The sequence below is a fragment of the Astyanax mexicanus genome, chromosome 1 (assembly GCF_023375975.1).
Source record: "Astyanax mexicanus isolate ESR-SI-001 chromosome 1, AstMex3_surface, whole genome shotgun sequence".
NCBI lineage: Eukaryota > Metazoa > Chordata > Actinopteri > Characiformes > Acestrorhamphidae > Astyanax > Astyanax mexicanus.
This window is the reverse complement of record NC_064408.1, coordinates 68,558,572-68,585,642: the sequence shown is the minus strand read 5'-3', so window position 1 is coordinate 68,585,642 and position 27,071 is coordinate 68,558,572. Positions and strand designations below refer to the sequence as shown.

Sequence of the window (27,071 nt, the reverse complement as noted above, 5' to 3'; positions counted from 1 at the left end):
AAAGCTAACTTTAATATCAAATTTGGATATTGCATAGTACAATGTGTGAAAACTATAATATAAACACAATGTATTTACTATCTGCTGCATTTTTAAGATCTTTGGGAGATGGATTTAAGACATTTTAGGACAAATAAAGGATTTTTTTTTATAAATATAAGACCTATAAGACTTTAGACTCCACCCCTTCTCATACACACACACACACAACACAAAGACTGTACTGAAATCCCAATCACTCTACACACACACACACTCAACACACAGAGACTGAAACTGTCTCCATCCCTATTAGCATATTCCAATAAGAAGTATATATATTGTTGCTGTCCAATGAAGAACAAGTATCTCCAAACCAGCAGCTTTACAGGAGAGAGAAAAAAACATTCTAAACTTTCTATAGAAGTTAAGCAAAAGAGTTTTATTTCAGGTCATTTTTAAGTATTTATTTTGGTCTGTTCATCAAGAAAACACATTTTGGCACAGTGTAAGGGACAGTTTGTCTGTTCAAATTAAGCAGTAAACTAAAAATCAACAAAAATGGAAATACTTGTTTATTATTGGGCAGAGACAATTTACACTACCCCAATAACTGCTTTGATCATGTATGACCTATATGTTGCAGTATGTTATACATATATATGTTATTAAGAGACCATTTCAGTTTCTAAATCAGTTTCTCTGATTTTGCTGTGTATAGGTATATGTTTAAGTAAAATAAACATTGTTGTTTTATTCTATAAACTACAGACAACCTTCCTCCCAAATTGCAAATAAACATATCGTCATTTAGAGCATTTATTTGAAGGAAATGAGAAATGGCTGAAGTAATAAAAAAGATGCAGAGCTTTCAGACCTCAAATAATGCAAAGAAAACAAGTTCAGAAATCAATATTTGGTGGAATAACCCTGGTTTTTAATCACAGTTTTCATGCATCTTGGCATGTTCTCCTCCACCAGTCTTACACATTGATTTTGGATAACTTTATGCAGCTCCTGGTGCAAAAATTTAAGCAGTTTAGCTTGGTTTGATGGCCGGTGATCATCCATCTTACTCTTGTTGATATTCCAGAAGTTATCAAACTCAATTTCTAAGTGGTCTCTTTTTTCCCAAAGCTGTTTATCTCTTGACTATTGACTTGGCTTTTTATGGTTCTACAAATATTTTGATTTTAAGGTCAAGGGAACCTAGAAAATCTAAAATCTAAAAGAAAATCACTTTCATATCTATTAAGACTAAAGAACAGCAACACTTATTTCTGATGGGAATCTCAGGCAGCAGCAGAATCTAGGTTATAAAAAGATATATAATATATGAGTCAGCATCCTGGTGGGAATGGGATTGCTTGTGAGTAAATCAGTCTCCCCCTGCAGACTTGCAGAGAGAGAGAATGAGCAAGCCTTTATTCTTTTGTTCCTACACAGTTGCACCTCACACCCACAGCATTCCTTCAAGATCACAGACAGGTTGGGACCACCTGCTCGCTCTTCTCATGTGTGTGCCAGGGCAGGGAGACATGGGGCTTTTCTGAGGTGCAAAAAACTCCCAAGGCTTCTGAAAGGAAACGTGACCCAAACCTCTTCTGACAGCACACTGCGAGCGGCCCATGTGAAGCATGAAGACATTACTGTTCTGCTGACAAGGTGCTGGCCAACACATACAAAATCATCTGCTGCTTTTGTGGCATGACTGCGTGATGAATGATACAACTCTTGCTGATCTTAGAAGAGGTAGATCTCTGCCCCGCTGTCGTGGTCTCATATCACTGCCTGAGCACAGAGGGATTTGCCCAGGCCCAGACGCTGATCCCGTTCTGCAGATTGAAGGATTTATGCAGCTCAGTGCTGAACCTGGTGTCTATCTGATGTCTGGGGTTGATTAGTTCCCCTCAAAGAGATCGGAGGAATGACTCAGCCACACCTTGGCGCCCGTCTCTATCGCACATTGCTTTGAGTTGGCTTTGAGAAGATGTTTGTGAGGGTGTGCAGAACTGATCTGGCTTTAGACAATACAGCACAACACCGGGACATGTAACATTTAAAAAAATGTTTTAAAGAAAGCTAAATTAAATATTCAAAATGTAGTCGATCACCCTAAACATCTAAAGTGTTACCCAAGGAGACAGCTTTGGAATGCTTGCACATTTAGTTTTGAGGTGTTATCTTGTTTATGAAGTTGAACACTTGTCAGTGTCCTCATGGCGAGGCAAAATTTACCCTCAACTTACTCAACTGTGTCTCCAAAAGTGCCCAAACACAACAGATTACATATTTACTTAATAAATGTTTATGTAAACAACATCTAGACAATTTACATGCTTTTTAAATTTCACGTTTAGCTGTTTATCATTTTTAGAGAAGAAGCACATGGCAAAAAAATAATCGCTGACTAATCGACTAATAGAGAAAATAATGATTTTAACCATTAGTCGACTACCAATATAATCTTTAGTATTTAAGTAGGAATCCATCATATAAGGCACAGTGGGTGGTAATGAATATAAGAATACCTGTTCTTAGTTTTAACTGTTGTTATATATTTTTTTTAATAAAAAAAATATGTGCCAAATTCAGGCTTCAAGACACTTCTCCTCATGACTAATAATGTAATTTAGAGCCACAAAGCTTAGTTAACTATATTTTGAATAAATAATGTAATGTATTTTCACAATATCTGTTTTTTTCCAGCAAGGCTCGTTAAACAGTGATGGACAGCTGGTTTTTTGAATGGACAGTGTGTTTTATGTGTGTTTTTTTTAACAGGACATGCAGTGTGAAAGAGGAATCACTGATGAGCTCTGAAGTGATAACTAGGTGTGAAAAGTAGCAAAGACTGAGCAAAATTCCCTGATCTCACCACAGAAGGATGCAACTCTTCAAAGGATGAGAGAAAAAAAATACAGACCCATCCAAGACTCAACTCTCATCTGCATCGAGCTGAAAAAAGGCACATTTAATAAAAATATAACTTCTAAGCGGTTGTAGGGGAGGGCAATGAGATATTTTATTATATTGTACTTACAATATTTTAAGTATATCAAGGATCACTAGCATTTAAAAACTATAAGTATAATTAGTCCTGTTTAACTGAATAAAGAACAGGACATTTTGGATTAAAATCACTGTTCTCAGTATTGGATAATGTATGAATAGTGTTGTTTTAAGGATCTGACCAGTAGTTGTATTAAGCTAAATATTGTGTACCATAAACCATTTTGTTTTCTTACCATAATGCCCACCGCTAAGCAGTTGCTTTGAAACGATGGAAGCAGTTTGGTTTTTCCTCTCATCTGTTTTGGAAACGGCACACAGTCTCATTGGACAGAGAGGCTGCCTGAGAGACCCACCACTTAACCTTCTCCATGACAATGAGCCCAACATCTCCTGAGATGAAGGTTTAGAGGACGAGTGAGAGTCCACTTAAACAGCCAGCTCTTTGAAAAGCAGTTACTGGAGTACTCTCAAGTACCGGGGCACTACTGGAACAGTGTTTAAGATGATGATAAAAGAGTTCTCTGCAAATTAGGAAATGGACATGAGAGAGGTTTGAGGAGGAGTCCATTTTTTTGAAAAGAGCTATGAAGTCTGCATTGATTTACGATAATCTTCAGCAGTCTTTTTAAAGACCTGCTGGAGGGCCAATTAAAAATGAAAGATGAAAGGGGGTGAAAAATAAACATCAGACACACATTAGTCTCTGACTCTCTTAATCTGAGGCAGAAGCAGCATTGAGGGTAAAGCTTTACTTTAAGAGTCTATTATAGGTTAGCTTAAAGATTCTCAACTTTTTTATTAACATTCCAAAACTAAAGGATTTTAATGAAATAAATTGAAATAAATTCATCACACCCGCCGAGCTTAAAATGATTCTTCGGTGCCATTATCCATTCTCACCAGAGAGGGCCCTAATTCCCCCAAATCCCCCAAATCCCGCAAACATATGGACAATAGCTTTAACTCTTATTTATAAACAGAAATTAAATAAATTCAGGGGTAACCTGTTATCCTAACACTGCTGTGCAACACATTAAACCAAAGGGAAATCAAATTTTAGCAGGGAGGCACATTTTGGCACAACACCTAGAATGGCAACTCACTGAACTGACAACATTCTACAAACCAGTCAATATTGAGTATAGAGAGATGCAGCTTACATAAATGATGATGGCAGGATTAAGCAAAGTTCTTCAGTCAACTCACTACACTGCAGTGTGAAAACTAAACTTACAAGACTTAATGTACACAGTGCAAGAAATATATAGACCCTGGTGCAGATCGCTCTGCACTTTTAGGGGTGAAAAATGTCATACACAATAAGTGTCTTCATGTAATTTGGTAATAATATGGATTTGTAGGGGATGGTAAAAATGAAGTGTGACTTCGCTGATCTGTTCTCACCTTTTTCTTGCTGCAGTAAATCTGCCATTTCTTTTCTGCAGGCAATGCAAACATGGCCTCCCTGTGCTTCTCTGTGAGATCCAGCTCATCCTGCAATTAGAGAAAAGGAAAAACGCTTAGATCCCACATCAAACAGCATTATAAAAGAGAGAGGAAAAAAACACGCTGGGATCACAAACTTGCAAAGTGTACAACTTTCACCAAAATTACGCTCACGCTTTTTATTTACTCTATCAAAATGAGGAGGGGTGTTAGAGAAACATCTGAATAAAACTCATTCATGCCCATATAGTAGTGTGAGTTTACAAACACACACAAAAACACAGTAAAGACAATGACATTAAAAACCCAGCAATAAACTTCTCCACTAGCAATTTCCTTTCATTTGGCACTGGAAATAGCACACCCATAACACACGCTGTGTTGTGGTTGGCCCTCAACTCCACAGTGGGAGTTGCTGAGCATATCTAGCTGGGAGAAAGCCCATGTGTCCACAACCACAAATACCCTGGAGCTTTTGTTTTCCAACTTAGGATGCAGGGGTCCCAGTTGTTGCATCCCACAGCTCATACAAATATTTTAATTCAACAGGCGTGCACACACACACACTCACTCACACACACACACACTCACTCACACACTCACTCACACACACACTCACACACACACACACACATTCCATTCATATCTATATGACTGCTGGAGTGAAACCATACTCCATACAACCATTCCCTCACTCCCTCCAGAGGACTGGGGTAATATCTCCCCAGCATGACCTCACACTTCATTCCACTGTCCCCAAGAGGCAACGGCAAGACACTCCTATTCATACCAAATAAATAGTTTAGGATAAAGAAGAATTCACCAACAGGTCTTATACCACTGCAAAGCCATTGGTTGATTTCTCCAACACACTTGGGGAGTTACAGACCACAAAGCTATGGGATTGGTAAATGAACTGTTGTTATTTAGTTCTAAATAATATGTACTATGGAATAGAGCCTGTAGTATCTAGATAATGTTTTAGATTTAGAAACTATGCAGCACATCTGGGGATTTGTAAAGTGGTGCAATTTAGTGCTGCACGATATTGGAAAAATTTTACAATGCAAATGTTCTTTTTTCTACTATATATATCGCAATATTAAACAATGCAGGGCCTATGACGTCGCCAGCCCCGCCCCCACCCATGCACTGTCTCGCATCCGGACCAATTAAGAGCTGAGTCAGCGCAGAGCACTTAATACCCAAGGAATACAGCAAAACAACAGTAATCAGCCCTTTAATCGGGCATTTAAATGGCTTTTTAAAAGGTAAATAAGAGCACTTTCCTGGGATTTAAAAGCGTGAATTTAGATGTGACTAGAAATATCTGCACAAATCTGTGATGTGCACAGTTTATGACACATGCGTTTACAAGCACGTGCCCAACCATGTGGATGGAGGCTATGCCGTTACCTCGTGTTTAATCCTGCCCTCCCTCCCACTTCTGAGGCAGCAGCAGCCTGTTACTTACACAGACACAGAGACAACGCTGTGTATCTACTTCTTGTGTCAAAAATCAAAACACTGTAATCAAACAGACATTAGAACTGTAGAAAACGCACTTCTGTTGAGCATAAAACAAATCCTTGTCTAAAGTCTTATTTATGATTAGTTGAGAATTATACAAGACCTGTCTAAACTCATCCAGGACCAAGCAAAGGCCAACGAAAAGAAAGACAAAGCAAGGATTTCTTCAGAATCTTATGTGGCCTTTAACTGCTTCCAGTCTTTCCAAACGGATTGGATGGATTGCAGATTCATTAACAACAACAGAACTAAAGCTTACAGGCTATTATAATAGCTCCGCTCCTACTTGCAAACACAAATGTGTCAGTTTTCAGAGTCAAATGGCTAAACCAAACAGAAACACAATGGTGGGGGGTTGAGTTGTTCAAATACACTGGTGACAGTTAAAAGTGAGATAGTAAAATTCATGTAATTTTAAAAGCAGTAGTTGGTCTAGGTCTAAACCAGGTTTGGTATAACCTATAGGCAGGAAAATGAAAATGAGAAAATGCGACCTTTCACAAACAGCTGTTTTTCAGCTTGTTTTAGCCTTAAATATGTTGTATAGAATGGATTCACAGAAGACATCTTTTTAGACAAGATTTTGCATCTTATTTAAGGATGCACAGATGCACACCCATCTGTGTGGAATTGTTGACTTGAGCTGTATTCTTTAAGACTTTAAGACTGCTCACCAGAAAAAGTCCTACTGAGATGGTTGAGTACCATAATATCTTAAGGTCAGTGTTAGCCCTAATTTCTAGAAGTACTGGACAGAAATGTCATGTCAAAAGTACCTGGTGAGAACTTTACTAGTACTGGAGCATAAAAAAGTAATAAAGTAAACCCCATACAATGACAGATCCTATAATTTACACTTGTTGATAACATTCTTGATGGTCCTTTTTGTTTTCGATCCAGAACTCACTGCATCAATTTCTTCCAAAAAAGATCTGTAATCCTAATTGATCTAATAATTATATGACAATTGCATGATGGTTCATTCAAGATCCCGCAAAGCCCAAATAAGATAACACTAATTTTGGTCATGGTTATTAGAAGACTGCTGTTTCATAGTTCCACAGTTCTGTCTATCTACAAAGCAAGCCTTCTTTTCTAAAATTGCTGGTCATACTGTTGTTCAAATCGAGTTTCCTAGCAAGAGGTTTTAATACCTAACTAGGATACCTTCTGGAACTGGGGTTTCTAAAGTAAAGGATTCTTTAGTGTATGAGTTCAGACACGGTGACCTAGGATCAATAAGTGTGTTCGTGTTGCAGGACTTCCTATACAGTACAGTCACTTTCCTTTAGCAGTTTTATCAGCCACTACAGAACGGTGTTAATGTCTTCCTGTCTGGTCACTCTTGGTGACAGCAATGTCCTTGATGCACAGCAGGGAGAGCAAGAGAGGAAGAGCTGCTGTGTCCCCCTTCCTGCCCTAAGCCTGCTCTATCACTCCTCTTCCTCTGAACCCTCCCGTCCCATCGGAAACATGATGCACACTCAGCAAAAGCTTTACCCTCCCACAAACATACACGCACTCATTCACCCATACAGTTTACAGAAACTACTGTACTACTTACTGTAATCCACTGAGCAATGCAAAACCTGAAAGAACTCCAGATTGAGCATATGTCATGATATGAAATGATAATAAAATCTCCTTGAATCCTTAAATATAAATTATATATAGTGAGGCAAAGGGGTCACTATACATGACACTTCCTGATCAATTTACTTTTGTCATTTTAAGTTCCGTCATTTTAATCTCTGTTGAGTCATCAGATTTACAATCCAATTACATCTGAAACTCACACCGGAAAACCATCCATTCTTTTGTATTTCATGTGGACTAAAGAATCTTACATACTGTATATTATAAAACATTATAAGGGAACTTAAACGCCTGCACCGCACTTAACTGACTAGAAGATTATGCGCAAAAAAAAACATTTTATTGTTGGTGCATAAACCTTACAGTACAAAGCCCTGCTTATTGTGTTGAAATATTATCTGGGTCTTAATTTATGTTTATGGGTAAACACACCTCGTCATGACTCCTCACAGCGTGCCCTGTCTAGCTTCACTTCGCTGGGTGTAAAACATGACTGATAATAGGTGTAATTCAGTGGGCTGTGCACATCTGCTTATCAAAGGTCTCCTTGCAACATAATACACATCACCTCACGCCTCTGTGCAATCTAGACAGTAGTAATGCTGTGATCTCGGATGTTGGAAATTCCTAGTTCCAGGAAGAACATTGTTACTGGAACGCTCCTACAGGTTGCATTTCCTATTAGGAAAGACGGGAGAGCCTCAAGAACTCGTCGTAATACTTAGTTGTAAAATACATAATATTGCACAGTTTACTCACTTGTGTATCATTAAATCAGTCTCAACACACAGTACTGTTCAACTTCTGTATGTACTAGGGGTGTAATGGTACAGAAAATTCAAAGTTCGATTCACACCTGAGAGAGAGAGAGAGAGAGGGGGGTTCAAAGAAAGAGAGAGAGAGAGCGAGAGAGCGAGAGAGAGAGAGAGTACGAGCGCCTAACCCTGCGTTCACACTGGAAAGCTCTCCTATAGGTTGTACCATGTATTCTGCGTGTTTTTTTTTTTACGCGAACCGAACCGGACCCCCGTGCCGTGACGGTCGTAAAGAATACACGTACTGTTACATCCCTAGTATGCACACAAGACGCCATGATATTTTGATGTGCAAAATACCTCATACTGCATTGTTATCAACTAGCATTAGCAACAATTAAAATGTGGGCCAATTTTAGCAATGATAGCGTTCCAGTTAAACATGTTAAACTTGATTGTGACATAATTCCCAGCTCTACCATCAAAGGTAAATGTTGCGCAGCATAAGCTCACATAAAAGAGCAGGCTCTTTCTTTCTATTATTGCAGATAAGTTAACGTGGGAATGGGAAATGTTGGATATGGCATCGTGACTTTCTGCAGTGTGACATATGGGCACCAGGACCAGGTCTGCCGCGGGTTTTGTGGCTCTGTAACTACAAGAGCAGCCAAGACAAGAGCAGTGCCTCAACGCACAGGAATGTGAAGAGAGCCAGGAGAACAGCATGGAAAACGGTACCGGCTGCTCAGTCGGAGTCTGGAGTAGATGTCAGTCACATTGCAAGTGGCATGAATTTAACACGGATACTATAACTGTCAAAGCACTCATCTGGTCAAGTGCTGAGCTGGTGATGACAGGCTCAGGTCCAATCCCATTTCACATTTATACTCCTTCCCCTTGTTTTCAAACGGTTCCATACATCAGTTCCATCAATAAAATGAAATGAAAGAGTTAGCTTTGTATCACTTGTTGAAAATAAATTCATATTACAGCATAAGGTTTACAACAGTGAGAGTGGCCTCATTGAGTGCAACACAATTTGGCACAGTCTGCATCTCTGAATCCTTGTATGGCTTTGCCTCCTCAGTCACGGTTTATGCCTCCATCTCCAAGCTATATAAGGCAATACAAAAAGACCCCCACGTTTGAGTCACTGGCTTTTCACATTAAGCCTAGATGTTTAAATCTCACATCTGTGCCCAGGCCTGTTACTTACACAAACCTTCTGATTCGCTTCCAGACGAAGACAGAGAGGCTCACCCTCTTTTCTCACAAATACAGAGCTACAGAGGACAAATCTCAGTTCTCATGCAACTTATTCTTCTCATATCAAGCAGGTCCTTTGTATACAGCATTTTCCCATTATCCTTTCACCCTAAATATATAGATGCTTCTAAACAGAGAGATCCTTTCAGAACAGACTGTACTCCACCAAGGGCTCTATGCAACATTCACAGTGTTTCGCTTGTAATTTTATCAACTCATTAGACAAAGGGCAATCATTCTTTTTGGCTTAGCACGCAAACTAAATTAAATTAGGACGGAGGAACGAATCTGCAGCGTACTCAGTGGAGATACCAGGAAGATAAACGTACAATGGACTCTTCAATCATGGTGCAAAACAAAGATGCAGAACTTTTCCTTCACTTTTATTAATTACATATTTTAGTGGCACTAAATGCTAAACATCCTGGATGCACAAGACAGTTAGTGAATGCATGTATATAAGACCTCAACAAGCTAATTTTCCAGAGACAAAACAAGCTAATTTAAAAGTTTTAATTTAGGGCATCATGTTCTTCAAATATTGTCCACCCCTAATTCCTCTGTGATGGGGAACTAAAGTAAGCTACTGAGTAGCTTCAGGTGTGTATTTACCTGTTTTTATTTAAAGAATGCAGCCACAGTAACTACTGAAACCCAACAAACAATTTATTATGCTTTAAAATTAGTATATGTATTGCATATAACCAGTTCTGAACTTGTCTCTAGAACAAAACGATTAAATGTACAAGATAAGCAATGAAGTTGTTGTGAAATGTTACATTGGGATTTTAGCCTTAAAATATTTACTGAATAAATCATGTATCCTATCACAATAATAAAAAATACTAATGAGCTGCTAAGATACTTTAACCTTAACTGTTTTCAATCAATATTCAAAAATGGCTGTGGGTTCTTTTGGGTTAATAAAAACTATTATACTTATGACTTATCTTCAATGCAGAATGTGCTGCTCATTATAAATTTATGTGTAACATGCATCCTGGCTGGATAAACAACCTGACTCTAAAGTAAATATTTTAAAATATTTAATTGTTCAAGTTTACTTGGCCAGTGCTCTTCTAGACATTTGGACAACTGCACCAGCCTCTCACCGCAGAGCCAGAGCCACACGTGGCGAAAGCACAGAAGCCATAAATATTAATGTAAGGCTGTGGAAAGAGTGACTGAAGCTGCTTTGTGTTGTACGTCCATTCATACCGAAGCATGGGACAAGGCGGCTTAAGAGGCAGACAGACAAAAACAAGCAATTAGTCTACAGAGCAGGCCAAAACACAAGACCACTCAATGGGACCCACTGATGTGCAAAGCAAAGATGCTTGACATCCTCAGTACTAGTGGAGCCAACAGACCATGGGGGTTGGCAAGAGCAGTAGACAGAACAACAGAAACTAAGAAAAGGAGCTGAGAGAGAAATATCAGGTTATCTCTCTATTTACAAGCCATGTGCCACTGCATGTGTACACATCTTACACCTAAACATAATACATGTTCATAAACATTCTTTTGCAGTGTAAAAAAAAAAAAGGACAGCTATTTACTTGTGCCATCAGAACATGCTTATTTCAGCTTTTATGGTCAAGTGTCTTTACTCACATCTAAATGATTTTTCCTGAACTTTGGTACTAATTTGTCATTAGCTTTACTTGAGTTGAAGTCTTAGCTCTTTCAAAATTCCCTGTTAAAAAAAACAGCATCGCAAGCTCAAGCTGGACAAGATGATTGAGCAACAGTTTTTGGTAAGTTTAATTAGCTGGTTTAGCTGCTCTACAAGCATAAAAAAATCTGCCCAAGCTAGACAACCAATATGACAAAGCTCCATCATGCTACTTGTCTTGCATAAGCCCTATCCGGAGAGGATTCGTTTCTCAGGGGGATGTCTGTGGAAAATATTTCACATTTTTACTCAGAGATAAAACTCTTGCATCCGGACTGCAATTGAAAAAAACAGGAGGACCAGTGAGTTTTTTTTGCTTTCTCAGTCACATGACATCGCGTTCAGTAGCTCCTCCATTTCCACTCGCTGTTGTGTTTAAGTGGATCTCCAATGCCCAAAGTGTAATTACGGTGGGTGGAAGTGGACAAACAGCTATTTAATTAATTACAGTAGGTAATTCAGCCTGTAATGTATTTAAACATGGCCATTCCGTACGGGAATAAAATCACAGAGGACCCCCCCCCATAAAAAAGAAAATTACCCCAGGACCCTCAGATAAACTAATCCTGTCCGAATAGGGCTATAGACAGCATAATCAAGGTGTTTGTCCAGGTATGACCAAGCATGACTGAACTCAAGTGCAACATACTAATGGGTTAGCAAGATAGATTATGAGCATATGGTTTGATGACTAGATTTTTCACCACCTTCACAATCAAAGACAAGCTAAAACCATTCAAAACCAACTATCAGCAACAGCTGGTCTTGAGCTGGATCCTTCAGAAGGCTTGACACAGCCACACAATATAAGCTTATAGAAGAGAAAAAACTTTCACACAGAAAGAAGAGTGAACAGTGTCGTAGGATGCTGGACTATAATCTGGATTAAAAGCTTTCAATTCATTTGTGAGAGATGTGGTGGACTCCTGTGATTGGAAAGCGCCCAGCAGGCATTATATCTAAACCTGATGTTCATAAAAGCCATCATGAATGTTTAGGAGTATGCCTGGATGCAAAATCATTCTGGAATTGGGGAACCAGAAGGTTCACTTGATTATATAAACTGGCCTCATAAAATCCTGCAATTAAACACCAATCCAGAGAAACTGTCCCATCAGATAATGATGCCTATAATTAATCATTGTAACAGCTGGCAACAGAAACTGTTGTTCTCTAAACAAACGTGTCCAAGAGAAGGGCAAAAGATGACTCGTGAGACTGTATTCAATTTTTCCATTACTTATAATGATTTATAATCATTACCTCAGGACACGTGACTCTTAAAGCTGGTTTTAGATACAAGCAGCTCCAAATGGCAGTGTGGCAATAAATTCCAACTTTGTGAGGCTCGGGACATGCATTTCCTTTTCTTTTCTTTTCTTTCTTTTTTAACTAAGGCTGGATAGCTGAGGTGCTGTTTCATCTACGGTCGTAATTTTGTGGTGTTCAGCAACAGGCCTATTAAATTTGTGTTTGTTCGTGTATGTGAGCACTGAACTGCAGTCTTGGATTTTTTCTATATTTTGCCGTTTTTGCAGCTCATCATATGAATTTTAGGTGCTGGTTGCTTCACATTATTTAGAAGACATTCAGAACCCTTAACAGCAGACACTTACAGTTACAGTCAATCTGACTCACCTCTGAGCTGCTGAAATAACTGTAATTAAGTTCAAAGTTAAAGTTCTTTTCATATGGTGTCTTTTGCTCACCCATTGTACTAGTGTATCAAGTGTCCATGTAACCAGATTCAAGACTTAAATCACACAGGAATGCAAACCACAAGAAGACAGGTAAATTACTACGGGAGAACACGCAAGCAAGAGCCTTTTATTTTCTTTTAGACTGTAGTGCACTAGGGCTGGGCAGCTGAATAAAAACTTGTATCTCCATATGTTTTAGAAAAATCTATGATATGATACGATATGATGAAACCTTAAAAAAAACTGTAAAATATCAGTATTTATTTGAAACACAAAATATCACTACGGTAACATATTATATACGGTATAGTTTAATAGAAAATATCAAACTGTGCATCTAAACAAGTATTTGACCAACCCAGAAAACTTTGCCATTATTCCAGAAAACAAACCATTTCTCATAAACCACCCATGTACAATCTACTTTGGAAAAATATTGCACTCATAGCAGGTACAATATTTCAATACTGTCATGTATGTGTTTTTATAAAATTGTCTTTTTTGTGTATAAAATGGTTTTGAACATATTAGAGACAGAGAGATTGATGGGCTATGTATCTTTATTCTCCTCCACTCCGTATTGGTTTATACTAGATATTATTTTGGTCAACTCTGCTGTTAATTTACTCTCAGCTTAAATTACCAGCGTTTGCTTAGGCGTGGATATAATTAGGGGAATCTGTACCAGGTATGCCTGGCACCTGTGTGGCATTAATGTGGCATTTGGCCCCGCCCAATATCGATATCAGCGATAGGCCGATTGAGATGAAAGGCAAACGATGATTGAAATCTGCCCCAAAAACACTGATCGGTCCATCTCTGTAATATATATTAATATATATTTACGATATACTGCCCAGACCTACTGTGCACTAATATGAACAGCAGGAAAGCACATTCAGTACAGATGCTAAGTACAATACAAACAAAAATGAAAATCTTCCGAAACATATGAAGTCTCTTACCACAAGCTCGGAGAACATGGCATCCAGCTCATCGTAGCTGGGGATGGGCAGCGTGGGCTCCATGGTCTGCAGGACGAAATCCTCTCGCAGCCGGTAGGTGATCTCCGGGTGGTCACTGCTCTGGAAGCAGCAGAAGATAAAGGACACGCCACGTCCTCCTCCACCACGCTTTCGGGGTGCCATGGCTGCTTAAGAGGGGGTCCGGGGTAAGGGTGAAATGTGAGGGGCTCGTGCTGCTCCCTCAGGTACCTCAGCTAATGCAGTCTTCCCCCTGTCACAGAACCCTAAGAGAAAGAGAGAGAAAGTTTTAACACTATAACAAATAAAAAAATAAAATGCTCAATATATCAATACTGTTAATTCATTATTTACAGTGGTATGAAAAAGTTTGGTCACCCCTGATTATTTTTATGGTCTTCCTTTAGAAATCATTGGTTGATCAGATCAGCAGTTTTAGTTAAATATATTATGTTGCAGATGTGAAATTAGGTTTACAGGATTTACAGAAAGTGTGCAATAATTCTTTAAACTAAATTAGGCGTGTGCATAAATTTTGGCACTCTTGTCGTTTTATTGATCTGAATACCTTTAGCACTAATTATTGGAACACAAAATTAGTAAGCTCATTGACCCTTGACCTACATACACAGGTAAATTCAAATTATGAGAAATGGTGAAGAGTGGCAACATAGGAGCCTCAAAACACACAACTCTCAAATGACCTGAAAACAAAGACTGTTCAACATCATGGTTTAGAGGAAGGATACAAAAAGCTGTCTCAGAGATTTCAGCTTTCAGTTTCCACTGTGAGGAACATAGTGAGGAAATGGAAGAACCACAGGCACAGTTCTAGTTAACACCCGAAGTGGTAGACCGAGAAAAATCTCAGATAATCAGAGGAGAAGGATGGTGAGAATAGTCATAGTCATCCCACAGAACAGCTTCAAACACCTACATCATCTTATTGCAGATCACTGTGTCACTGTGCATCGTTTAACTATTCAGCTGTATGGGAGAGTAATGCAGAAGAAGCCTTTTCTGAGCACATGCCACAAACAGAGTCGCTTGAGGTATGCTAAAGCAAAGGCACATTTAAACAAGCCAGCTTTATTTTGAAATAAGGTGCTGTGGACTGATGAATCTAAAATTTAGTTATTCGGAAGATGGTATGTATGGTGAAAAAAAAACCAAACAAAAACACAGCATTCCAAGACAAACTCTTTCTACTGACAGTAAAATTTGGTGTTTGTTCCATCATGCTGTGGGCTGTGTGGTTACTGCAGGTACTGGGAATCTTGTTAAAGTTTAAGGTCGCATGGATTCCAGTCAATATCAACAGATTCTTGCGAACAATCAGTTCAAGAATCAGTGAAAAATGTAACACTTATTTGTTTATATGGTAATGACAAGTGTCATTTAATTATCATCTATTACGATTCCACATTTAGTGGTAGTACTCAATAAATAAAAAACATGGCTTTCTTGTAGAGTGCATGAAAAGACTAAGCGCACACTACTGCATCACATCCTGTCTGATACTCTAGAGGCAGAATGCATTAACACTGTTCACATCCACACATATTGATCGCTGAGAGCAGGCTAGATCTGAGGAATGCTCAGGAAGTAAATCCGAGACAGCCTTTAGCTTGGCCCATATCCAATGAACCCCAGTAATGATTACAATCAGCCCTGTCTATTCATAATCCGGTCTCAAGCTCCCGTGAGGCTTCCAGAGAGCACAGGAAAACGACATTCCCCAAGCTGCCTGTTCGATACAGGGTCACTCACAAAGACCCACAGGAAAATGAGCACTGGTGTCAGAGAAGGCACTAAAATGTAACTAAAATTAACACTTCACAATATATAAAACAGTCATATTGCCTTACTGTCATACTGTCTGCAAATGTACCAAACTTAAGCACATTATTATGTTCCAAGATAATTTCTCACAACACTTAATTCAAGGTGCAACTCCAGTGACCCTGTTAATAAGCTCTCGCCAAACCCTCAGCATAGCTGTGGTCTAGTTTGTTGTTTACACATTTGTCATCCAGCACAAATGTGTGCACTGCAGTTTCCCCATCTGTAGCATCATCAGCCATTCTAGTGTAACAGGAGTTGCAGCATCAGCTATCATTACGGCACGAGGCCATATATCACAGAGGCTGTGGAGCACAGAATCAAAAACCACAACATTTCCAATGTTTAAAACCAATTAGAGCCCTCCTCAATAAGAGATGCATAATACAGTCCATATCTAAATCAGCAGTTTAGAAATAGAATTTGGCTCATGTTCAAAAAACGATCCCTTTTTATGGGCCTCGGCAGTGTTTCTTAAGAAAGAGAAAACATAAGAGATTTTAAGAAGAATACTTCAGTGATTTTGGTGCATTCTGGTGCATTTGGAGAATAAACGGGGTAACTGTGGAATTCTTTGAGTCCAACATCAACTGCAGATTTGAATCACAGCTACAAACCTCCTGTACTATAAACCACATGTATTATAAATACATGTGGTTTATAGTACAGGAGGTTTGTAGCTGTGATTTCAGCCCAAAAACACATTATTTCATAGATATTTTAGTTGCTTGTAATGATCATGTATACAGGTTGACCCTTTACCCAAACACATTTAAAGAATGAAATCTGAAAACTTATAAGTGACCATCATAATTGATATAGGACCCTATGAAAGCAGCATTGCAGGCTATAAGAAATTGGGAAATAAATCCAGACTTGAGATATAAAGGCAAAAATGTGACAGAAATGTGATAAAAAAAAAATTAAAAAATAAAAGGAAAACAGAAATTTAGGGGGCGAAAACAACAATGACAAAAGTTTTTAGTTTGAAAACAGCTACATTATCTGTGGGTTGGGTTAAAAAATATATGGATGGGGAATTCTCCCTCTAAATTCCATATTTGAGAAAGACTACCCAGCCCTTTTCCAAAATCAAAAAGAAAATAATAAAACCTACTACATATATTTGTCATATTTCTCATTCAAACCTGAATTACACCAAAAGACAAGAGTTCTATTAGTATATTTTCAGTAATAGAAGAGATGTCTATTACTGAAAATATACTCAAGCCCAAATCCTGAGAGAACTTTCCTGTTTCTCCATGCCAAACAGGAGACAGCTGAACCAACATTGCTCAAATACCCCAATAAAGTTCACTGGGGTGGCAGGTGCTGGAAAAGCACAAACACCTGTGTGGCATGTGAAGAGAGAACGGCTGAAGTGTGCTCAAGCTTGATACCCTCAGATCCACCAGAGCTACTATGGGAAATTTGATGTCCAGCACAATGTTGCAAGAAAAGCAGATGTCTACAAAAACCCATGGAGAGGAAGAAGTGGAGGGAAAGTGTTTTAGATGGTAAATATGATGCTGGTGGAAAGATCTGTTATAGTTCTTTATGAGTGGGTGTTATGGATGCCCATCTACCCGCTGTTGGTAACCAATATAATCTCCACAGCTGGAGCACAGCTGAACCCTAACCCCTTCAGCTTGTCTGCCGCCACCAAGGAATCTTGAACAGTCCCACCCATGAGGCTGAAACAATTCCGCTCAGACTGCCTGTGCACTCACACTTGCCTCAGATCTCTGACCCGAAGAATACAAGCCTGCTTATTTGGCCAAAAAGAATCCAAGTAAACACGTGCAACGCTGGACATATTGACATTCCACATTGCAACAGGAATGCTAAGGCTTGTTCTGCAGGATCACCCATCCCTAACTAGTCAAGATATCTGTCTAAAACAACCGTGCATTCCTCTTCTGTGTGGTGCAATGTCAGCGAAGTCTCTACAGATGAGCTAATTGCAAGAAACTGCATGCAAAAACATCTAGCTCCTGGATGCACATTCATCACAGTTCTCGACAAATAAGAGAATGAAGAACTCACGGTCGGGTTTACAGGCTGCCTAACCTCTGGCTGACTCTGAGAAAGTAATCAAATCATGTTCAACTGCATTAGGCACACTGCTTTAGGCCCCAGCCTTGAGCAAAACCTCCAAACTATTGTGACAGACAACAAACAAGTGATCTATTGCCGAGTTACAGGAACGCAGACGTACTGTATGACTATCCTGTAGAGTTCAGCTGCAGCACGCACTAGTCCAAATGGCAAACACCACACTCAAAATCTCCTCTGCTCAAGATTGCAGCAATTAGATCTCTTTATATTGTGTGTCAGAGCAGTGTCTAAGCCAAGACTCTGGGGAGGGAGGGTGACCTGACTCCTGAACAGGGCGGAATCCTCGTGATCTATGGGAGCCAATCTAGCTCAGCGTATCCCGAGGCTTTCAAAGGCCTCTCGACACACATGCTGTAAACGGCTGCCATGGCCGCTGCTATTGGTTTCTGGTTCTCCAAAGCCCAATGGCTGACCTTCAGACTATGATTTGGTGGTTTAACCCAAGGGGGTGATTGGAGAGCTAGACTGCAACTCTCTCTGTCCAGAGGAGGACAGATACAGCAACAATGGAAGCAGAGGAAATGAATGGGATTTGACATAGAAAAAATTATCTCCACTTCGACCACAGGGGGAAACACATTTGCTACACAGCCCAGCATGGAAAGCTCAGCAAGACAAAGAGAAAACCATGTGTCTCTTACGTAAGCAGTAACATGCACTTTCTCCTGTGAATTTATACACTGAACGAGCTGTTTACAGATATACAGTAGAGTATGCACTCCACTCAAAATGGAACAGAAACAACTAATCTAGCAGATATTGTTGCACATAATCCATCATAACACTGCTTACAGAAAATTGCCTTTATTTAGCAATCGATTAAATGGATTTGCCAAAAGTTGCCAAAAAGTTTTCCAATTACTGGGAAAGCAAGAGGATGTGTTTGTATCGCTGTAACATTTATTAATATACATACTGTCCAATTTGAACAATACTGTATTTACATTTGTGATATTTTTATTTGACAATATATGAATCTGACAGATGTTCTTTATATTGTGCAAAAATGACATGATGAATGGACCAATAGAAATACCAAAAGGGTCTGCATTAATTTTATTTTACATTGACTTTTACTGAAAGTTATGATGGTTCTTTGAAGAACAATGCTGTGTCCACGAGTAACAAAATAGAAACAAAGTTTCAATGCTCCTGATCAAGGTTTTAAAGATATCAAAGTGGGTAAAAGATAAGTTGATTTCTAAAGGACAACGATATGAGAAAACATTTCATTAACACTTTAAATAACAGTATGTTCTTTTCCTCCTTTACAGTTTTATCATGGCCAATAGGAATTATTTAGAAAAAAATCTTTGTTACACCCACTTTAGCAAGAATCAAGTCTTTTTGTACCCAAAGGGTCTTTCAGTTATTGTTTAGGTGATAATTGCCCATTCACAAAAGGCTTCTAGTTCTGTGAGACTTCTAGTTCATCTCACATGCACTGCTCCTTTAAACAGAATAGAAAACAGAAAGTAGCAAAATGGCTTTTTGTATCACAAAAAAAAATTGGTAACCCTTTCATTTACAGTCCCTCAAATTAAGTAGGTATTAACCAGGTAACTATGAGGTACAAACTTAGAAGTACCAAGTCATTATTTTGGGTAACAAGATGGTAAGTACCAGGACAGTCTTGCCTAGTTACACTAAAATTTCTCATGGGATCCAGGAACTATTAAACAGAAACTTGAGAAGTACAAACTTAAAATTACTAGGTTATAATTTTGGTTAACAAGATGCTAGGACAAGGACAGTTCAACTTAATTACACTGAAATATCTCACAGGTTCTAGATATGAACCAAGAAAATGTAAGGTACAAACTCCAGTAAGATGATAATACGAACCAATATAGTCTCTTTACAATGAAGAAAGCATAGCTTATTTCTCTGGTTTTACTGAGTTTTTACCATATAGGTCAACAAATATCCCTTTGTAGAATTACCTCCGCAAGCTCATCAAGGTCTTCATCAAGTCCAAGACTTATAAATGTTATAAAAATCTTTCTGGATTCCCAAACCTTTGCACGGTCCAATGTTCCTTTTGTCTTCCCTTCACTTAACTATCTAATAAAAAGAGAAGTTTTAGCCTGGGAAACACAAAATGTGCATGCCTTATACTGTATGTAATCACTTTAACTGTATACTGTCAAATATGAATAAATAAAAAGGTATTAAGTACAGTTGGATCAATAAAAATGACAGAAAATAAACTGACAACAAAACCTGAAAGGAACATTTAGCAAGAGTTTTGCTTTGGGCTAAAATTCCAACTAGAAACGCAGTACAGTCGTAACTTGAGCCTGATTCCTCCTCTCACAAGGGTGATTCTTACTAAAGCACGGTTAGAGGCACTCGTATAAATCAAATTACACAACAGCTGAATAGACTCTGTGGAGCACTCTACCTGTGCTGTTGGTCAACAGTACAGACATTCTGAGCCAAGCAGAAAACAGCTTTTGTGAATATCAGAATCATCACACCACAGAGAGACTGCACCCATCACCTCCCCAAACCTCACAAATCTTTAAACGGAGTGACACAGACACGTATCCTCGGAGAGATATTGATGTTGCGAGGGAAGAGGTGTATTTGCCAAGATAAGCATGCTAATGTATAACTCGCTCCATGAAGGTCTAGCTGCATGGAAAACCCAACATTCAGGAATCTGAAAGAAAATGATCCAGAGACTGTCATATAAGTTCCATAGCCCAAATGAACCATAACACCTATTAAACAGTATGAAATACTCATAAAAATAAAGTAGGATATTGAATAAACGTATCAGTTATGAATACACATATTAAACACTGTAATTTCACTGTGTCATTAAATAGAAGAGTAGTAGAACATCTTGTGGAAATCGTGTGGTTGTACAATGTATTAAAACACAAACCTCAGACTAAATGTATGACTGAAGTTATTTGGATCAAACCATATTTTGGAGACAAAACACTGTATTCAAGTCATCAGAAATACTAAATACTAAAAAACACTAAAAAGAAAGAAAGTTAACAAATAAAACAGGGAACCTTGTGCAAGAAATACTCATTAAAATAAAGCAGACGTTTGAACTAAACGTATCAGTTTTTTTTATGAAGCAGTAATTTTACTGTTTCATTAAATAAAAGATAGCAGTTTTTGTGGAAACAGTGTGGTTGTATAATGTATTAAAACACACACCTCAGACTAAATGTATGATTAATGTTATTTTATTCAAATCATATTTTGGAGACAAAACACTGTATTCAAGCCATTGGAAATACTAAAAAAAGGAAAAAACAGGGAACCTTGAGCAATTCAAAGGCAAACAAAAGTTAATGATCATAAATATGTGTACTAGTACAGTATATCACTGAAGCATTAAGGATTATTGGGTAATGGAGTCTTCAGTACATTACATTACATTTGGCACATGCTTTTGTCCAAAACGACTTACAATAAGTAAGCGGCTTATTGTCCTGGCAAAGTTTCTGCAAAATTTACCGTTCGCTGCAATCTAGCGCACCTGCTTCAGCTCCCAAGCTAATAACCAGTTTCTTTACTAGTTCTAGAGACCAGGTGGAATAGAACTGGAAAAATGCTTTGCAGTGAATGAGACCCTCAGGGCTCAGAGACCCCTGTGTTTAAGAGTAAAACTCCCAGCATTTCTAAATAGAATCAATCCTACCCTCTCCTCATGGCGTTTGGAAGCATTCTAGAGTACACTCCTTTGTCTTAAATTTCCCCAAAACAAACTAACATGGGAGCACACTGTCAAAGCAAATTTGCAGAGCCAGCACAGGAATAGAGTACTGACTGTGTTCAGTTCACTAACTCTGCTCTCCCCTCCTCCACACACTTCTTAGAAGTTCAGAAACAATGAAGAACAGCTCACAGAACAGATCAGACATTAACAAGGCTCAGCTGGTGCAGAGTTACCAAATACATAAAAACTCATGAAGGAAGAAAGAAGTTCACTGTAAGAAAGGTGGAAAAATGCAATTTTTGTACAATCTTAATATAATAAGCGATTAAACAGATCAGAACTGTTAAACTTTCTGAACACTTGGCGGCCAAAAACAAAAAAAGAATGCAAGTCAGAAGGATCTCAGATCAACACTGGATAAGAGATCACACATTTTATTTAATCACAGTTCAGTCAAAATATTGGCAGCTGGATACACACAGAAGCCTCTTTAAAGGAGCATTAGTTCTCTCCCTTTCTTACAAAATTCAAAACATTTAGAAAATTTTTCATTCATAAAATATTTGGAACGTAATATAAAATAACTATTATCCAGCATCAGCACATGTGTATTAAGTGCCTGAAAAACTTGGTATTTAAAAGTGTGCCTCAGACCAGATTTTCTTCAGCAGTTACTCCACCTGCATCTCTGTCTGTTTTGCATGGAGGAGCAGATAAGTGGCATGTTGTGCTTTGTGGAAAAGCATATGCTGTAATGCCCAAAACTTCACGACAACAAACATTTAACAGGAGGTAAAACTAAAATGAAAAATGAATCTATAAAGAGAGAACAATCCTTCCAGTGTTGCTGCATTCACCACCTCTCAAAATGCTAGATGTTGTGTTTCTTCTTGAGAAGTTCAATTTCAAAACAAACAAAAAAGATAAAATGTATCTTTTTTTCGTAGGTTAAAAGGTCACTAAATATTAGATGCAGCAAATGAAGTGGGTGTTACAAAGGCAGTTTTAACCAGTTATTAGGAATAAAAATTGTGTATGGCTAATTTAGACAAATATTTACTGATTCTGGGCAATCATTTGAAAGCTATTGAAGACAGAAATCAAAATATGCAAATAAAGCAATTTCACCACTTGTTAAAAAAAGAGCTATATAAGAAACGATACAAATAATAACGTATATCTGTAGGTTAAGTCAATAAGGACCATTAGCTTGGGGCTATGCAGTGTTTGGGGAAAACTTCCTTGAGAGGGATGAATCATAAAATGAAGAAAGATGAGGAAGTTGCACTCTGTTGTGGCTGTTGTACAATAGCTGAATTAATCTGGGATAGCCCCTACTTTTCCTCTCTTCCTCACCTCTGGCCGTTGAGAGGCATTAATCTCCCCCTATAGGCATGCCTTAACATGACACATTCCACACATAGCCAGCTGGGTCCTACCACCAGTCCCTTCTCTAACCTCGCCCCCATGCCTCAACTCCCTAATCAAACCAAACACTCTAACCGCCTTAACTGCACTGCTGTAACTGAACTGGACCACATCTCGATTCAGATGTGGATGATTCTGAATCATTTTGCAAATGCCAAAAATCAATTCAGACAGTACGCATTTTGTGTAACAGGCTCACATTTTGACCTCCTAGCACGCTTCAATGATTCCATGTTCTAAAGTACACATATTGATTGAGCTCGCATTTTCTTCATGTTGTCCCAAATTTGTCTGTATGAGTGTGTTTGCGCCCACTCGGCATGTCGGGCTGTTTATTCACACTGATTTATGTCCGGTTAGCACAAACGCTAGCGACCCATTGAGCCATCCGCTACTTTCCTCCACTTCATTTTCCTCCTAACTGCCAACACAGCAATGCTGTGCTGAAGATTCTCAAATCCTGTACAGAAGAATAAGATGCTTCGATAATAATTTTATAATTGTAATACCGACCTCTGTATCATGAACGAGTTCAATCAAAAAAAGAGATCCCACCCAGTGGTAAAAAAGTGGTATCGAAGGATCATACAACACTGTTGTCTAGTTGTCGGGGTTTAAACACAACACTAAATGAATCACTGTATTTACATGTAAACTAATAATTAAAAATGTATACTGCTTTTAACTTACTATTTCAAAACAAAATAATGCAATAATCCAAAATATCAATAGCCTTACATTTCCACCACACACTAGGTACAACAGCCTTCATCACTATTTAAATATTCAAAGCTTTCAACAACTGTGAGGCTCCTCACATACAAACAAGAGGTCACATATGTCCAGGTCTGCAGTGTCCCTCCCATTGAAATCATGCAGCAGCTGTGATTTGCAAGAACACAGCTGATGCAAAGCAAAGTGTTCAGATTTCAAACAGCTTTGAAACCTAATGGAACCACCCGTCTGTAAATTAATGACTAAATACTTCATACCTGCTGCATTATAGCTCGTAATTTAACCTTCATGCACATGATTGTACTGTAAACCTGATATTCAGTGTACGCTCTTGAACTGCAGATGAAGTCTCTGTGTCCTTCTGGTCTGTCAGGTTGTCAAGAAGGCCGAAAAAAACAGAAGACGGCGGATGTTTAAGTCAAGTGAACCCAACACTTGGGCCATGTGTCAGCGCAGAGCCTGTGCTAGCAGTGATACGACGTTATCGGGTATGACAGCTCGGAGACTTGCATTAAGGCTGACATAAATCACACACACACCATACTACCAAATGTTAGATTATAGTCACTGCTAAAACAGATGTGCATATGCACACAAGGCTTGTTTAGTGCTTGTGGAGAAGTAATTCCAATAGAATAGGACCCTCTGCAGCAGACAACATGAACCTATTGGCACCATGCCTAATACCAGGTTTAGGCAGGTGGGGTATAAAGTGTCACAGCACTGAGCCGTGTAGCAGTGGTGGTGCTCCATCCAGAAAATATATTTTCTGGATGAGTTACTGTAGATAAGTTGGAATGAGGTGAGGAGTTGGTCATCCAACATTATGACCTTACTGACTCTCTTGCTGAATGCAATCAAGCCCTCACAGCAATGCTCCAATATCTAGAAAAAGTCTTTCCTGGAAAATTACTCCAACAAAAGCAGGACTGATTACATTAATTAGGAAAGAAAAATGAATTACCAGGTGTCCTAATACTTTTGTCCAATGTGATCATTTTTACTCACTCCCTTCTTTCTTTATCTATTTAGTTATTACCCATTTGTGTCCAAAAGGGTAATATTAATAAGCATAAATGCCATTAACTTTTAATTATTTTACAGCAGTAGCTCTGCACATTCCAGTTCGAGCTAAATAGAAGGGCTTTCAGCCTGGAAGAACATGCAACAAATTGCAGCCAATCAGATCATCAGAACATATGGCTTCACTAGTGTTGCTTGGTATGTTGAGGTAAGCTTTGTTCCTAGTTTTAACAAACTTTCTGAGGTAAAGATAACTTGTACCCTATCTACACACCAGATAACTGTTAGCCTATCTACACATCGAGCCTGGGAAGAAGAAGGCTGTTTAGCCCAGTGCAGACTCTAAATCCACATAGAGAAGATACATAAAACACATATTAATTAACAGTTCTGTGTGCATATGTTTTTTTCTGGTTGATGATAGTTATGCCAAGTGAGATGTGAGTGTGAAGCAGATGGAGAGATTACTGCAGTAAGTTTTTTGATGATGCATAGAACCATTATTTAACGGTTCTATATAGAAACATTGTATTAATTAGCTACAAAACCTTTGAGAAAGACCCTTTAGGGACAACCCCTCTTTTCTCTCCAGATATCGATTCAAATACATAAATTTAAGGTATTGTCTAGATTTAGATGTCAGAACCAATGTCAAATTAACGCCTTGTAAAGAAAAATAAAGCTCTCCTACAAGAACAGGAGGTAACAAAAAAAGCATATGAATCAGAGGATTCCTATTATGAGTCAGTGCTACCAAGCACACAGCTATTTATTCCCTTATCAAATGATTCACAGCAGTCAAAACCAGTTCCACTGGCATGACTGATTTTGACTGAAACAGCAGCATTAATAGCACATCAAGGAATGTGTTTGCTTATGAGAAACTGTTAAAACTGCCAACCTATTAGAGTTGCACGGTGTACCGAAGGTTCGATTCTTTTTCGATACTACGTCATCACAAACGATTCGGTTCTTTAGCGTTCGATGCTTTCGATACTGTATATAGCCCAGTCACTAGCTTCAAATGAGTCAAATTAGTAGGCGCGATTTGATTCAGTTCATAAGAAAACTGATTCACACCGCAGCAGTCGGTGTGGCAGTATTCAGATAAACTTAGTGTTCTGAACAAATGAATCGATTCACGCGCAAGCCAGCAGAGCAGCAGCGAGTGTAGAATGGCGACGGCTAAAATAACAGATGTCTCTCGTCCACGACTTGTGGACAAAACGGGCGCGAGGAGTGAAGTGTGGGAAAATAGTCTGAGATGTAGGCATCGGTTTTTTATTTATATTTTTATTTTTAAATAAAATAACGAAAATAACGAAAACTGAAAGTGAAACTAAACTAATTTATTTATTAGCGCTGTTTTCACTCCCGCAGTTGTACAGCGGGGGGTGTTGTGCCGATTCTGTCCGCGAAGCGGGAGTCGGATTCAGTAGCGGATTCGGCACAAGCGCGGCGGCACCTCGCGGTCCGCGGTGTTAGTTGTAAGCGCTCGCGCTAGCCACAACATACGACAGAAAACACTGAGGGAGACTTATGTGTGGGACTAGAATATGAACACGAGGAGATAAAAGAGAACCTTTACCTGTGAGTAGCTCACATCAGAACACGCAAATCTCTCTCTCTCTCACTCTCGCTGTGTCTCTCTCTCTGTGTCTCTCTCTGTCTCTCTCTCGTGAACGCCTCCGCGTTTGACCTGCAGCACTGTGTTTAGCTGTTCTTAAAAATCATTTTAATTAAATAATAGTTCTATGCTTCTATGTTACAGTGTTATTTAACATAATTCTGATCATATTTCGCTCATTCATTTAGCAGACAAGCACCCTGATCTCTACAAAGAGCTGAGAAGTCGACAGGTTAGTGGAGTTAGTCAAGATACACTCTGTCTGTAGCTTTACTAAGATTTACTAGCGACTGCTAGTAAATCACGTTAACACGGAGAGGAGTGTGCAGGAGTTTTGTTTTGGACCCGTGGTTTTCTCTATTTCTCCATTATCCCATTGGCTGTGAAACATGAACTCAAGATGTTCACGGTAAACGGTTGATTAATAAAACGGAGCAGTGAGTGTTAAAATGAACATAACATTGTAATGTTCTTCTGTCTCTTTATTTTCCTTATTCAGAACTTAACTTCTGCCCGCCCGTCAGGTTCACATAGTCAGGCTACCATTACCTCTGGTTTTAGTTTTAGTTTTTAGGAAGTGTTTAGATAATTATGTTATAGTTAAGGTTATAATAACGAAACTTGTTTTTTGTTCAAATGTTTCATTTTAGAATAAAAACGTTTGCACC

At 38.7% G+C, this 27,071-nt stretch overlaps 1 protein-coding gene across 4 annotated transcripts in view; it reads right to left on the bottom strand.

Moving 5' to 3' along the window:
• daam1b (dishevelled associated activator of morphogenesis 1b) overlaps positions 1-27,071 on the bottom strand; it is a 109,312-nt gene that overhangs the window by 37,865 nt on the left and 44,376 nt on the right. For all 4 annotated transcript variants that reach the window (XM_007238744.4, XM_015602853.3, XM_007238743.4 and 1 more), the window contains exons 2-3: positions 13,928-14,211; positions 4,399-4,488 (exon numbers count right to left, since the gene is read on the bottom strand). In XM_007238744.4, coding sequence (XP_007238806.2) covers positions 4,399-4,488; positions 13,928-14,110 — 273 coding nt within the window. In that variant the 5' untranslated portion in view covers positions 14,111-14,211. The remainder of the gene's footprint in view (positions 1-4,398; positions 4,489-13,927; positions 14,212-27,071) is intronic.